Here is a 16026-nt window from a genome sequence, read left to right as displayed (position 1 = left end):
CCCTAATGTTACCTCATTTTGCCCTAAAAACCTTTATTTCCTCTAGGTAGTATTATTAACGCTGTTTTATAGCTGAAGACATCAAGAAAATAAGTAAATTTACTTATTAAACTAAAAAAAGTTTAAATTGCTAGAGTTTCCAAAATGTAGGTACTGGAACCATGGTTAGAATCCAGATCTGTCTCCATATTCTAAAATCCATAATTCTTCCTTTTTCTTTGCTTTTTTGTTTTGTTTCTTGCTTTTTAACTTTGCTATCTTCCTATGAATTATACCTTTAATATCACTTAATTTAGACAAGGTGGCTTTGTAAAATTGAGTAGTTTTTGTTTCAAAGGAACTTATATTTTGGGATTCCTAAAAATTTTTCTAATACTTAAGTGAATCTTATTTGCTTTAAACCTGGAGACTTAAGCATAAAAAGATCATTTTTTAAAACATGCAAACTGAATTTTAGTGATAAATCGTGTTAGGTTTTGGTCTTGAAAACAAATTCCGCAGTCATTTGTTGTACCACAGTATGGCATAGAGTAAGGTCAATAGTCCTGAGTTATTATAGCCTTATATGCCTTCATGGATTTACCAGTTTACTTTTCCACAAGATATTGTCAAAAAGAGATTGCTGATATTTGGCTTTAAAATTTAGTAATACTATCCATTTTATTATTAAAAACAAGTCTTTGCTAAATCCGAAACTTTTTAGAAAGTCAGTGTTGATGTTACTTGAATCTTGGATGAAATATTCATATTTACCTAGCATAACCAGTATGTGGAGGTTGAAGCTGAAGTACTGCTTTTTATATGTTGTTGGACGATTAAGGTCATTATCGTAGGGGTTACTAAGAATTTTAAGCCACTTGCACGATAAATAATTTTTTTCCATAATATAAACTATAAAAGTGGTTTAGAAGTTAAATGTCGTTGTTATTTATGTTATTGCATTTGAAATATTTTAGTAAGCTGCGGTGTTAGAGGGTTATGCTTTAGGGACACACACACACAAACACAATGCAAAAATTAAAGCACATTTATTATAGCAATTAGAAATAATTTATGTGCTGAAAGATAAACATTGTGGTTTGGTGGTTCATTTTTGTCTGTATGAAGATGGAAATTTCAATTTTGTCATTTAAGCTACAAAATTTAAATGTGTCTTAAATGTATTATATTACACTTATTTTTCAAGCTCACCCTTACGTTTTTGGCTATGTATAACCATTTTTAAAATCACCCAGAGGTGATTTTACACTATTCAGTTTCATTCTTATACAGTTGACAGAATCAAGGTTGCCTGTAGGGTTAAAAGAAAAAGAAAAGAATTTTATTAACAAGCTTATGAACTATTGGGTAACAGCAGTGGAACATGTTAAGTGGTAGTCACTAACATAGTCAGGCCAGTCCCTTGGGAATAAGTTTAGCAGAGGTTAGTCTAAATAATGACTTTTTGATTCATTTACTTATTGAATGCATATTACCTGTGAAATTGCCTTAAACCTTCTTTGGAATGAGCTGGAACCTAGTATAATAGCTAGCTTTTATTGAGTAGTAAGTAACTGTCAGGTCTCATGCTAAGCATTTTGCAAGATCTCTTATAATCCTTACAACAACCCTTGGAGGTAGAGGCACTATTACCTCCAATTTTTAAATGAGGAAGTTAAAGTACAGAGAGGTTAGGGAACTTGCCTAAGGTTGCAGGAAAAAATGCTTGGAATTCGGATTTGAATCCAGGCTGGCTGACTCAAGAGACCATGTTTTTCATCATTAAAGTAAAAATGATGTTAGTGATTGAACTGTGTTGGAGAGAAATTAGCATTAAGAGTTGTAGTTACAGAGAAGTTAAGTCTTAAATGCTAAGGTCAGCGTGGCAGGCAGAAATTACTTAATATTCAAACTTTTGAAAAACCTATTAGGAAGTACACGTTGTAGCACACAACTTCAACACAGCCAGTTTTTTTCTAGCATTGGAGTAGATTTCTTTTGAGTACCAGGTGAAGTGTTTGACTTGTTATTCAGAGACCATATTGAAAAAAGAAATACATATATTACAGTACAAGAGTCACAATCAGTGTGGCAAGCTGCTCTTTGTGAGAGCTCACTGTGGCTCTCAGTCTGGTGGGGGGAGAGGCAGATCCATGTTTCTTATCTCTCTCATTCTGGGACTTTTGCATATGGAATGGAATTACCATATACTCCAGTAGTTATTTTTAATAAAGTTATTTTTTGTTTGTTTTCTTCAAACAAATGTTCACCATGTCTGTTGAACTTGCATAGGGTAGGAGTATCGTGTGAAGCGGGTATGCTCCCTGGAGTGTTAATGCCAAGTGGCAGTGTGACATGTCACTGTGTTTCTTTACTGTCTGTCTTCCCTGCAAAACTCCATACCCTCAAGGGTATGTGCTATTCAGCTTTTCATCACCATATCTCCAACTAACACTGTTGCTGACTTAGACTGACTATGCAGAATAGTGTGTTGGATACTAGGAAATAGAGAAATGGATACAATTTCTCTTTAGGGAGTTTATACTTTAGTAGATACAAGGGGAAAGGGTTGAAAGACCATTGTATGGACATTTAGTCTTTCTAATATAGTAAGTACTTCCATGTGCATCAGTTCATTTTATAATTTTAGATTACAGCTGATAGAAAAATAAATGATAGTGTGTCTAACTGCCATCTGGTCCCTGGCACTGAAATGGGTCTCCCTGTCTTATTCAGTCATTCTCTCTTACTTCAAGATAGACTGGAATTCAACTGAGATTGAAGTTATGGAATGACAAAACCCTAAGATGTTACACACTGGCTGCCTCCTCAGACTTATATAAGGTTACTACAACAAAAGCCTGTTGGGAATGTTAAATGAATCAGACCTGGCCTCTAGACAGCAACTGCTCCCTATACGAGTTTAGATTGTTGCAAGGTTTTTTGTTGTTGTTTTTTTTTTTTTTTTGCATTTAATTCCAAAGCGTTTGGAATCCTTTGGTTTTTTTTTTTGTTTTTTTTGTTTTTTTTTTTTTTTTTACTTGAGAAATGCACATCTTTCTCTTTGTCTTTATCCATATTAAAATTGGCATTTATGCAATACTGTCAAAATTTGAGAGATTTCCAAGGTTCTACCTTATTTTTGGTATGCTTCCTTAAAAAATAAATCACACTTTTGCAAAGTGAAGGTTACAGGAGGAACTGTAAATGCAGTAAAAACAGATACTATTCTGACCCTAATTTCTTCTTGTAAGCAATAGTATTTATATTTGAGATCAATTGGGAGCTAAAGGTAAAGTTAAATGGCATCATCAAGGTAGAATCTTGGCCTCATTAGCACCTAATGTTAAATAAGGCAGAGGCTATTTATTGTCTGGGGCTAATACTTTTTATCAACATTTGAGTGGCCTGTAGCAGTGTTTTTGGTGCAAAGGTAATGAAAGTACCTGTTGCATGTTTTAGAAGATCTTAAGCCATTAGGAGTCATTAAGTTAAATTCTAGGTATCTAAGATTATAAGTGATACAAAGCAAGTAGCTCTGACCCAGGGTGGTACAGATTCCTTTAATTGTACCTTTAAGCAGAGAGGGCATAAGAACAGTCTGAGGATTTAAGTTTAGTTTGATTTCTAAGGGATTTTAAAGGAAAGCTTTAATTAACATCATATTGGAGAAATTAAGACAAGGAATAATATTAGCAGAAAGGAAAATAGACATGTACCTCAATTAAACACCGAACAACTATTCAACTAGGCATCATTCATGAACCACTAGATTGAGAACTTTATGGGCAAAAGATAAACATATTCAAGGCGACAAATTTGTTTCCTGTCTCCCAACAAGTATTTTCATTTAAATTTTACTCAGATCAGAATTTACCAAAAATTTAGACATAGGGAAAAAAAATGAGGATAGTCAAAACTAAAAAGATGTATATTTTTCCTCCTGAACAAGTTGCTTTGAAGTATCGTAAGGAGCCAGTTGTTACTATTTTGTTATTGTTTCCATTTCCCATCAGCTAATTCAGAGGTAATGAGCTCTTTGATTTTGTTGTCAACTTTTGATTATCTTGTATAGATTATCACCTTTTATGAATTATCTCAAGGGCTTTGATCAAATCTTGATTTCAGTCTGCAACCCAGCCTGCTACCCAACCTGCTTCTTGACCATGGTTTCCTTTGTTAAGTTTACCTATGTACATTTAGAAAAAGTAATTTTAACATTGACTTGGCAAATAGTTTTAAAATGCCCCGATGACCAAATTATTTTATGTAAGCCAAAACTAAGTTTTTTTATGCACCCATTTTGGCAAATGGGAGAAAAAAGATTTTGAAAATATGCTATGTAGGTGGCCTTTATGACATTGTGATATCAGTGTTTGAGTCTTATTGTGTATGTTATGCAGGGGAAGGACTAGGGTGAGGCAAGAAATGTGCCTAGGGTACAAACTTTGAAGAAGCAGTAACTCTCCAAGTCGTGCAAATCAGAGCAAAATTTTGTGTTCTAGGCATCTGGTTTGCCTCACCCTAGTTGTAGTCGATTCCATGTCAGGTCCCTATAATTTTGGCTAAAATATTAATAACAATATGAATAGAATGGTTATTGTGTGTTAGCTACTGTATTAAGTGTCTAATATGCATTTATTACTCTTAACCTGGGGAAGTGAGTACTTCAATATTTCTGATTCTCACTAGTTTAGAAATAGAGATTTACGAAACTGAAATGATAGCATCCAGCTGAGCAAAAATTCAAACTGAGGTTTTTTTCTTCCAGTCTGAGCACTATCTCCTGCTGTATACTGTCTATGTGTAGAAAAAGTTACTTCTTACCCATTTTATAAATTTCTGTATTAAACAGTACTCTGGCCAGGCACGGTAGCTCATGCCTGTAATCCCAGCACTTTGGGAGACTGAGGTGGGTGGATCACCTGAGGTCAGGAATTTGAAACCAAACTGACCAACATGGTGAAACCCACGTCTCTACTAAAAATACAAAATAGCCAGGCATGGTGACAGGTGCCTATAATTTACCCAACTACTCGGGAGGCTGAGGAAGGAGAATCGCTTGAATGTGGGTGGAGGTACACCACTTCACTACAGCCTGGGCGACAGAGTGAAACTCTGTCCCCCCCCCCCAAAAAAAAAGAAACAGTATTCTACAAAATATGTAAGTGCATACACTTGACATGATAAAGTTAACTTTTAAAGTTAACTTTTAAGGTGAGTTAGAAGTCTCAGCAGCACCAAGTTGAAGATCCACAAGCTTGTGCTGCTAAGTACCCTAGAGCTGTCAAACATATTAAAGAAGAAACTAAAGCATAGAGGGGTGAAATGAATTGTTCAGAGACAAAGATAGTTTATAAATGACAGGACCAGAATTTGAGTCCATGCTTTGAGTCTTTAAATGCTTATGCTTTTTCCTTGTATTTTTCCTCACAAATTGTCCATTTGATATTTTTAAAGCATATATATAAACAATACAGTGGTAAAGTGCTATATACACTTATCATTAACAAGAGATTGCTTCTAGATGTCCCTAAGTGTAAAATTATATAATTACTAAACTGACAGTAGTGTATGTTCAAGGAGGTTAAGTTCCACTTAACTTTATTAAGAAAACTGGAAATGGAAGACATTGAATTATAGAAGATGTAATTTGCAGGTCAAGAAGAGAAATGTAGGTATATCCTTAAGATATCAAGCTCATTTTACTCTATAGTAGGATCACTGACTTACCCTATTCCTCTGCCTCCCTTTTTCCTAGCTTTCTCCTCTAAATCTTGGTCTCTTGTTTGGAAGTGACTAACAACGTTTTGGCGTGAGAAAATCCTAAAAAGGTATGTGAACTGTGTCAGCAAATGTTAACCCCTCCCAACTGTGTTAAATGGCCAGCCTGTGATCTATACAGTCTTTGTATATTTCCATTTTCTGTAAGAGCTTGATGAGTATGTTACTTTTGTTTGTTTGTTTTGAGACGGCATCTTGCTCTGTTGCCTAGGCTGGAGTGCAGTGGCACGATCTCGGCTCACTGCAACCTCCGCCTCCCAGGTTCAAGCAATCCCCTTGCCTCAGCCTCCCGAGTAGCTGGGACGACAGAAGCCCACCAACAAGCCCAGCTAATTTCTGTATTTTTAGTGGAGATGGGGTTTCACCATATTGGCCAGGCTGGTCTTGAACTCCTGACCTCAGGTGATTCACCCGCCTCGGCATCCCAAAGTACTAGGATTACAGGCATGAGTCACCATGCCCAGCTGATGAGTATGTATGTTAAGTTACTGAAAGAAAGCAAGGAATTGTCAGTTATTTGAAACCCTGGGTCAACCAACTCTTGGGGAGGACTTCCTTACTAGAATTTGTAAATAATTTTTAATGATCTGATGCTTAAAAAAAAATTGTCTTAAAAAAATTCCCATGAAATTACTTTGGAAAGTATAGCTGATAACAACAATGAAATCTTATTATCACTGAATTTTGGGTCCAGTGATAATGTGGCTGGGTCCAAGCTTTGTTAATAGAATTAATTTGATTTTTGTGTTTGTTTTTATTTTGCTAGGCATGCTATTTGAAAAGTATTAGCAAGACTGATTCAATTTATAAATTGTCCATCTCTTAACTCATGAATTTGGTCACTCAGCAAACATTAAGTGTCTGTTATGTGCCTGCTTTGCTGACTCTAATGTCTCTATTGGGAAGAAGAAACACACTTTGAGAACATAAATACAGGATTCTGCTCACTGCTAGAATGAACACACTTCTCTTAACTGAATGTTCATGCACATTTTGTTGGAGATCCAGCATACATGTCAATCAGCCTTTCCCTTTTTAGAGAGAGAAATTACAGGAATTGTAAAAATTTAGGGCCAACTGAGAGGACTGAGTACTGGATTTTACTAGAGAGAAAAACAAGACAATAAGACCTGCCTGCCTACAAACGTTTTAAGTGTAGAATTACTTAAAAAGCTGTTTTTCTAACCAAGAAGTGCCTATACCAGTACCAAGAGCTTCTGTTGGTCCACTCCTTTCATTTGGTAGTAAATAGCTTTGGCTCTAGACTTATCTCAAGTCCCAGATGGAGTTAAGTAAGGCAGTTTCAGGAAATACTGATTCTGAGCCCTGAGATACACCCGTGTGTAGCTCTTTAAATGAGCAGACTCAAGTTGGTTAGGGAGGGCAGAAACACCAGAAATTTAAGAGTTTGGCAGTGGAATGGCGAATACCTATGTTTTTGGGCTTCTTACTCTAAGCAAGTGATAATTATCTTTAGCTCAGGAAGATATTTAAAGCTGATTATCTTCTGTTGAAAACTATCAGTGCTAGTTTGAATATTTAAGAAAATGAGTGGGAAATTATAAATGAGAAGATTGCTTATACTCTATGTTGATATCCCGATATCACAATGGGTGTTTTTGGAGAAAAATGTGTTTTAAAGTATGCCTTTTGTCTAAGTTCTTATCAACATTTCTGGTTCTTGGTTTTTATTCTGTGGATGCTAACAGTACACAAAGCTTACTTTGAACTGAAATTTCCCCTCAAAGCAGTACATTTGAAATGTCAGTCATAAAGTTCTTGCTATGATGCTGTCATACCAACATTAAATTTTTATTATTTATTTAATTATGAGCTAGAAGTTGTGACCAGGAGCAAGTCACTACACCCTTTTTGGACTTTGGTTTCTACTGTAGATAGTGGAATGGATGAAATAACTTTTTAAGGCGTTTTCAGATGTGGGATTTGTAGTCAGTGATCTTCAGTTTTCTGTATGTGCATAAACAGCACCTACTTCAGAAAATAATATACCTTAGAGGGCTGAAATTCTGTTAATGTGCTACCCAGCTGCTGGGACGTGCTCACACTCATACTAAAAGGAAGGCACCTTGTCAAAGGGGGCCTCAGACCTCACTCAGCTCAGCTGACCTTTGCTGTTTCCATAGCAGGCTCTTTGTTGCGTGGAGTAATTGCACGTTGTCCTTTGAACTATTTCAAATGAAGAAGCATGTGGAAGGAATGACAAAGGCATATTTTAACTTGAAGTTGAAATTGACAGTAATTCAATATTTAAAAAGTTGTATTGGAATTGATGATTTTTAATCTCATGTAAATGCTACTGAAACTGTGAGTAGCCCCCATTGTTAATGTGTGTTCTGAAAAGTTGAGTTTTAAATTGGTTCTTTGGAGCATTTTTCATAAGAACAGTATTAAAAGATGGCATGTATGCCGTAGGCCAGCCACTTATGTAGCCCATGATGTTGCCAAAATACTGTTCTTTTTGTTGACAAATAAGCACTGCTAGTAATGTAAAGTTAGTTTTAGAGAAGAGACTAATTATTAAACACGAGTTTTAAAAATATTAGACGGGCAGATCACGAGATCAGGAGATCGAGACCATCCTGGCTAACACGGTGAAACCCCTTCTCTACTAAAAAATACAAAAAACTAGCCGGGCGAGGTGGCGGGCGCCTGTAGTCCCAGCTACTCAGGAGGCTGAGGCAGGAGAATGGCGTAAACCCGGGAGGCGGAGCTTGCAGTGAGCTGAGATCTGGCCACTGCACTCCAGCCTGGGCGACAGAGCGAGACTCCGTCTCAAAAAAAAAAAAAAAAAAAAAAATTAAATGCCAGTATTTACAAAAGGTAAAAATTAAGTATTTGAGTAGGTTTATTGGGGATAGGTAGGTAGAGATGTCAACAGTAATTCTGAAAGTGACTCTAGCCACTTACCTTATCCCTTTACCTCTGGCAGCCTCTACATCTGCAGTTATATGCGTATGTGTTCAAAAGAGTAAAACACAAAAGTAATTCCATTGTGCTTACTTTTCTTATAAGTATTTCACCTCCTTTATACCGAGATTCTTGAAAGCTTAGACTCCTTTCTTACCAGCTCACTCTCTTAGCCCCTGCAGGGAGTTCTCACCCCAGTATATAAGTACTCTGCTCTTTGAAGGTTATGTCTTTAACCTCATCAAGAAATCAAATGCTTTTTTAAAAGTTACTTTCCGTACTCAGTAGCATTTAAAACTTTTGGCTACCTTCTTCTCCTTGAAACTTGTTTTGTGATGCTGGTTTTCTCCAGTTCTCTCATAGCGATATAGCAGCTTGACTTCTCCCTTGTGTGTGCATCACAATTGTATGTTTTCTGACTTGCCTTTTATAAAACATGTTTTATGGGGCCAGAGACTGTCTTGTCTTGTTCGCTGCTCTATATTTGATATCATACCTCTGTAACCAATGAAATATTTATTAAATAAATAATTTTTTTTTCTGTCACACAATGAGAGAGCTCCTCAAGGTCTGTTCTTGGTTTTGTTTTGCCATTTCTTCATTTTTCATTGATGATACCATGCCTTTGCTGCTGTCTATATTCTGCATTCATTCTGTCCTTTTCATTTTGACTGATATCACTGCATTTTAGCCGTCCTCCTTTTCTCCAGGTTTTTTTTATTATGAAGTTTTCCCAATTTATTTTGAAGTGGAGCAGATTACCAAGTGACATTAAGTAGTTAAATAGGAACAGTAGGGCCACAATTGGTATTTATCTACTTCTTTTTGCTTATGATTTTGGTCTTGTTTATTTCTGACATAGGTACACTAAGTCTCTTAGTTTTCCTTGTTGTTATTCTTCCTCCATTCTCTTCGTCTTGCTATGACCAAAGCCATCTACTTAAATGAGTTATATAATCAGGTAATGGTATTCTCTTTCCCCATGGAATGAAATTTAGGAATTCGCCTTTTGCTCTTTTTGTTCTGTGAAATCATGGAGTAGGTTTCAGGTGAGAAACAGGAGAACTTTGATGTTTAGAACTGTCAGAAATGGGACTAAACAGTTTCCGTAGGTGTTGAGTTCCGTTTCACTGGTAGTGATATGGTAGAACACTAAGCAGCTTTCAAATGGAACAGGTTATTGGAGCTTTTTGAAGCGTCACTGCAGGCCTTTGATTGTATCTTTCAGTCTCGTTAGGTCTTACACATTCTGGCACAGATCAATTTTTAATGATTAGGAACTACATTTCATACCTAGTGGTGCTAAACATACTCTAAATATGTTTAGTGAATTATAACTTCTGGGTACTTTTCTTGAATAGATGACGTGGGGTTCTTTATTTCCACTTCAAATTTGGTTTTGGTATATGACAGTATCAGATCTATATTCAGAGTCCTGGGATCAAGTCTTGGGTCTCTACTTGTGTGATCTTGGGCAAGTTATTTATTATCTTTGAGCCTGCTTTTACACTTGTAAAATTAGAATTGCAGTCTTTTTTAAAGCAGGTTATTATAGGACTAAATGCATGTGCAGAATGTTTTATGCTGTGAAAATGCTTTACAAGTAGTAGAAATTAATAAAAAAAATGCTTTTTGTTTAATATAGGTGTGTCACTGCTGTCACTCATTCACTTTACGATTAGGATCTGTTTTTTTTTTTTTTTTAACCATAGCAAAGGAAATAAATAGTTTTATTCTCTTTAAAAACTAACATATTTCCTTAACATCTCAAGGCAAAATATCTTTTATTGTTGAATTCTTGATTTTAATCCCAAACTACCAACCTCTCTGGGTTTTTCTTCTTTCTCAGTTTTCGTGCCAGATTTGGACAGCAATTTCCATAGTTCTTCTAAATACCAAAAGGTATCACTGGCACAGTTAAGTAGTAGGTATTTTACCAAGTGGATCACATTTGGTAAAATTTTTTTCAATTTTATGTTTGTCTGAAATATTTGATGCTTGTTATATTTGTGTTATTTTCAGGTGACAGAATCAATAAACACATAGCAAAAAGGTTTTAATACAAATGTTAAAACACCCTAGTTCTTTCTTCTTTATTGATTCTTTAATTTGTTTTTCTGCACACACTTACACATCATGCATTTCCTGATTATAATTTTATATTGTGTATAAATGTTATAAATATGTATCTTATTGATATGGTCTCTTAGATTGTATATGGTGGCATGACATGCATAATTATTCCATGGCGCTTCATAGAGAACTCTCTTGGTTCAAGTTAAGCAGTGTCTTAAATCACTAGGAAAGGGCAGTTGTTGAGTCTTTGGAGGAAAAGATAAATTTCTTGCCAACTAGGTTTGCTTTCACAAGTAGAATATATTAAAAAATAGCTTTTTGTAAGGTAGGAAGGAACTCTGTAATTTGGAAAGGAAAATTATTGATATTTGTTGTTTCCCCTTAATATAGTAAATCTCTGTTCTTTCTTCCCTTTCACCAGATCAGTGTGTTTTGTGTCCAATTCTTTTATCACCAAAAAAGAGAAGAAATATTGCAGTGAATGAAGATTCCTCTGCATTTTAGCACTGCTTTTTCAACTGTAGTTGGCTTTTGAATGAGGATGACAATGGAAGAGATGAAGAATGAAGCTGAGACCACATCCATGGTTTCTATGCCCCTCTATGCAGTCATGTATCCTGTGTTTAATGAGGTGAGTTGGGTAAACATTTTCTTGCATGAACTCTGCAATTCTTTAATGCCCGCTTTATTTATTCATTTGCTTGTTCTTTTGTATAAGAAATACTAGCATGAATTAACTCTTATCTGTGTGTTAGGCATTGTATCAGGGCAAAAAAGTAGTGAAAACAAAGCCAAACAGAAATGCCTCTTCCCTCTGGATATTATGCTATAATGGGAAAGAAACATTTAATAAAAGAACACAAATAATTATATGAATGAACAGTGGTGATGAAGTACTATGAAGTTTAAAAGGAGAGTATGTTAAGAAAGAAAATAGATGGGACCTACTCTAGGGGTCAGGACAGGCCTCACTCAAGAAGAAACATATATCCTAAGATCTGAAAGATATCTAAAAGAGATCAATGTAGTTAGTTGAAGAGTTGGAGGTAAGTCCATTCTCGGTAGCCAGAATAGCAGGCACAAAGATCTGAATAAGATATCGTCAGTGGTGACAAAACTTTTTAAACCGGTGTTTGGAAGATATCATTGCTTTGTATCTGGAAAAGATGTAGTTGCTTTTTAATTTGAAGAATTGTCTTAGACTTAATATCGATGTATTTTGGTGTTTTCTTTTAAATTAATATTAACATGCTAAGGTATGTAGAGAATTCTGGAACTGAAATTTTCTTAGAGATTATTTAATTCCTTTTCTATAATGGGGAACTAAGGCCTTGATATATGAAATTATTTTCCTAAAATTACCTGTAACTGAAATCAATATTTCCAGACTTCAAATTCAGTGGCTTCAGCCTTTTAAAATTTTAATAATTTTTTGCTATTTTATTAATCTAATTTGCCTTTAGTACCATTAAGCTTATTGTTACTGTTGTAGTCTATATGCTCTCACCCATTTCCAATGAATTTTCATCTCTCTTTGTAAAATACTTTCATTATAGTAAGATTCTGCATTTCAAAACCATTTTTTTCCACATTATTGGATTTGATTACAGTTGTTGTATTCTATAATCTTAAGTCTTAGGGGCAGTAGAGAGTGATCCATTTACATTCGTTGCCATGAAAGCCACAGACTTAGTTGCCAATTCAGTCAACATTTTAAATTTTTAAACACTGTCTCTCAAGTAATGTTAGGTTTGACAACCGTAGAAGAATGGACAAAATGGTGACTTGGGTAAAAATTTATTTCTGTCACATAAAAGATTCTGAAAGCAAGTGGTCCAGGGCTAGTATTATTATGACTCAGTATAAGAAACTCAAGTTCTTATCTTCTGCTCTACCATCCTAGTGTTTGGCTTCCATTGTCAATCAAGGTCACCTCAGCATACAAGATAGCTGCTGAAGAGCCACCCATCACATCCTAAGTTGTTGCCTGGAAGGGGAAAAAGTGGGGCAGAGAGTGGGGTCCTGCTTTTAGCTGAGTTTGCTTCCTTCAAGTATCCGTTTGAAAAGCCTACACAAGACTTCCACTTAATTTTTTTGTCAAGAACTTAAGTCTAATGGCCAAACCTAGCCACAAAGGGGTTGAGAAATTTAGGAGTGTTGTTATCAAGGAAGACACATCTTTTAGGCCTAGCACGGTGGCTCATGCCTGTAATCCCAGCACTTTGGGAGGCTGAGGCGTGTGGATCACCTGAGCTCAGGAGTTTGAGACCAGCTTCAACATGGAGAAACCCCGTCTCTACCAAAAATACAAAATTAGCCGGGTGTGGTAGTGCATGCCTGTAATCCCAGCTACTCGGGAGGCTGAGGCAGAAGAATCGAATCGCTTGAACTTGGGCGGTGGAGGTTGTGGTGAGCCGAGATCGCGCCATTGCACTCCAGCCTAGGCAACAAAAGCTAAACTCCATCTCAGAAAAAAAAAAAAAAAAAAAGCATTTTTTGAAAAACCTCCTGTTATACTGCCACCATGGTAGCATTGGAGACTTTTTAGGTGTGGTTATGTCCATCTTTGGCAGCTGTAGCCAACACCAGTAATTAATTTCACCATTTTTGTTATGATACTTACCCATTCATTTCAAGGAGCTATTGTTAGAAGCAAGTGGCTTTAGTTCTGTTTAGTAAATACTTACTGAATGCCAGCCATTTGTTTGCTGAATACTTCTGTTAGGGTCTAGAGGTGTGAAAAAGGCTGCGTGCATGTTCTCAAGAATCTATTTGGAAACACAGATATTTAAGCAAGTAAATTTTTAAATTATTCTTGCTCTAGAAATTTGATAAGGAGACAGATCCTATAAGCTAGCGAGTAACCTATCTTGGTAACACTTTAATTTGACCTTCTCAGTTACTCCAGGAACCATTATCACAGTTCCATTCAGAGATACTCTGTTTTCATGTCTGTGTGTCTGAGTTGATAAGTTATTGGGCAAAGTTGTGTGGAAGAATTTTCTGTATTTATCTGGTATTTTGAGACTTTGCTTGAATGGAGGGAAATTTACGTTGCATATCTTCAGTTTAATCCTCTAGTGAATGAAGATAAATTAGAAAAACTTTTTGTTCTAACAATTTGAGTGGTATTTTTCGTGCATAATTCTCAAATTGAATTTACTGACCTAACATTGACATCATGGTGTCAAGCTTTTAAAAAAATTATTTATGTCGTATTCAAAAGCATGTTCAGAAATATAGGGTTTTAGAAATACGGATGGTGCTTATTAGGGTTTCCTCTTTGATATAGAGATGAAAACTAGGGCTTGAATTGGGAGTGGAGTAAAATATTTATTGTTCCTTCAAATATGAAGTGTTTGGTTAAAAAAGAATGAAATACTGGCATTATTATTTGGTGTTTTAGTTTGTTAACATATAAATAAGATACCTAATCAGTTAAACATTAGTGTTTAACTGTAGTTTACCCATGAATTTCTCTATATATTTAATAGGGAAATTATATTTTAGTTTGGCTTTTTCTGTGCTGTGCAGATTTAAAAGTGAAAGTAGTTGTCAAATTAATCTGCAAAATTGTACCATAGTAAGGATGACTGTTTTACTCTGAAGCTAAATGATTCACTAAATCTTGTCTACAGTGTATTGTAAGAGTTAAAATGATTACTCCTTCTCACCTTAACTTTAGGTCCATGATAGCTACAATGGCAGTCTAGAAGTCATCTTTTAAAGGATTTCTAGCTAGTAGGACATGTTTACACCTGGGGAAATTTTAGTACTGTTACTACAGCTTGTAAGCCAGTTATTTATGGCATTCTGGAAGCTTGATGTTTGTTAGACTTAATAAAGCTATGCCAGGACAGCTGAAAAGAAGTAGGCTTCTTGTTTAATCAGCTGCTGCGGAGTTCAGAGTCCAAGTTTATTGCATGTGTTGTAAATATACTGTGAAATAGGTCCCCTGATTGCATTATGGAATAATGGATTTCTGGAAACCTCATTTCATGTCATATCAGGTTCTCATGTAACTATTGTTTTGTAGTGATTCTTTGTATATCGGGAAGGAGAGAATGGTGGTTCAGTTTTTGATTCCACGAAAAAATAAGGCTTGTGTTTTCTTTTCCTAAGACCATTTAGAGGAATTGTTTTCTCAAGCAATATATGTTATGTTTTGAAAAATAAACAATTTTGCAACTAAATATGAACTTTAGGTCACCAAAGGTTTATATGTCTGTTTACTAATAAATTACACAAAAGTATGCTTCTTTGTAAGTAATATGTTTCCATTCAGAAGCATCTGAATCAGCTATTTCTGCCATTTCTTGGCAGATATGGAACTCTTAATTTTTCCTAGTTATCAAGTGAAACCTGGGAATACCTCTCCAACCTTACCTACCTACTTTTTTTTAGAAGATAAAATTTTATTTTTATTATTTTTAAAATTTTTAACATTTTTTGGGTACATAGTAGGTGTATGTATTTATGGAGTACGTGAGATACTTTGAAACAGGCATACAATGCGTAATAATCACATCATGGTAAATGGGTTATCCATCCCCTCAAGTATTTATTTTTTATATAACAAGCCATCCAATTATACTCTTTTAGTTATTTTACAATGTACAATTAAGTTAATGTTGACTATTGTAACCCTGTTGTGCTATCAGTAGTAGATCTTATTCATTATTCCTATTTTTTAGTGCCTATTAACCATCCTCACTTCCGCTCCACCCCCACTATCCTCCTCAGCCACTGGTAACCATCCATCTCTCTCTCTCCATGAGTTTAATTATTTTATTTTTTAGCTTCCACAAGTAAATGAGAACCTGTGAAGTTTGTCTATCTGTACCTGGCTTATTTCACTTGACAAAAGGGCCTTGGTTCCATCCATGTTGTTACAGATGACAGGATCTCATTCTTTTTTATGGCTGAATAGTTAGTTCTCCATTGTGTATGTGTACCACATTTTATCTCTATGGACACTTAGGTTGCTTCAAAATCTTGGCTGCTGTGAACAGTGCTGCAGCAAACATGGAAGTGTATAAATCTCTTCTACATACTGATTTTCCTTCTTTTGGAAAGACGGAAAATCCCCAGCATTGGGATTGCTGGTACCAGAGGATCATATGGTACCTCTGTTTTTAGTTTTTTGAGGAATCTCCAAGCTGTTCTCCATAGTGGTTATACTAATTTACATTCCGGCCAACACTATAACAGGATTTTCCTTTCTCCACATCCTTACCAGCAATTTGTTATTCCTTGTCT

At 35.5% G+C, this 16026-nt stretch overlaps 1 protein-coding gene across 4 annotated transcripts in view; it reads left to right on the top strand.

Moving 5' to 3' along the window:
• PDCD10 (programmed cell death 10) overlaps window positions 1–16026 on the top strand; it is a 51659-nt gene that overhangs the window by 3627 nt on the left and 32006 nt on the right. For 3 of the 4 annotated variants that reach the window (XM_077990274.1, XM_077990275.1, NM_001266410.1), the window contains 2 exon segments: window positions 5741–5813; window positions 11189–11398. In XM_077990274.1, the coding sequence (XP_077846400.1) occupies window positions 11303–11398 (96 nt within the window). In that variant the 5' untranslated portion in view covers window positions 5741–5813; window positions 11189–11302. 4 annotated transcript variants of the gene reach the window in all.

Source organism: Macaca mulatta, chromosome 2 (assembly GCF_049350105.2).
Source record: "Macaca mulatta isolate MMU2019108-1 chromosome 2, T2T-MMU8v2.0, whole genome shotgun sequence".
NCBI classification, from domain to species: domain Eukaryota; kingdom Metazoa; phylum Chordata; class Mammalia; order Primates; family Cercopithecidae; genus Macaca; species Macaca mulatta.
The sequence above is the reverse complement of the archived record's forward strand: the minus strand, read 5'-3'. Positions and strand labels throughout refer to the sequence as shown.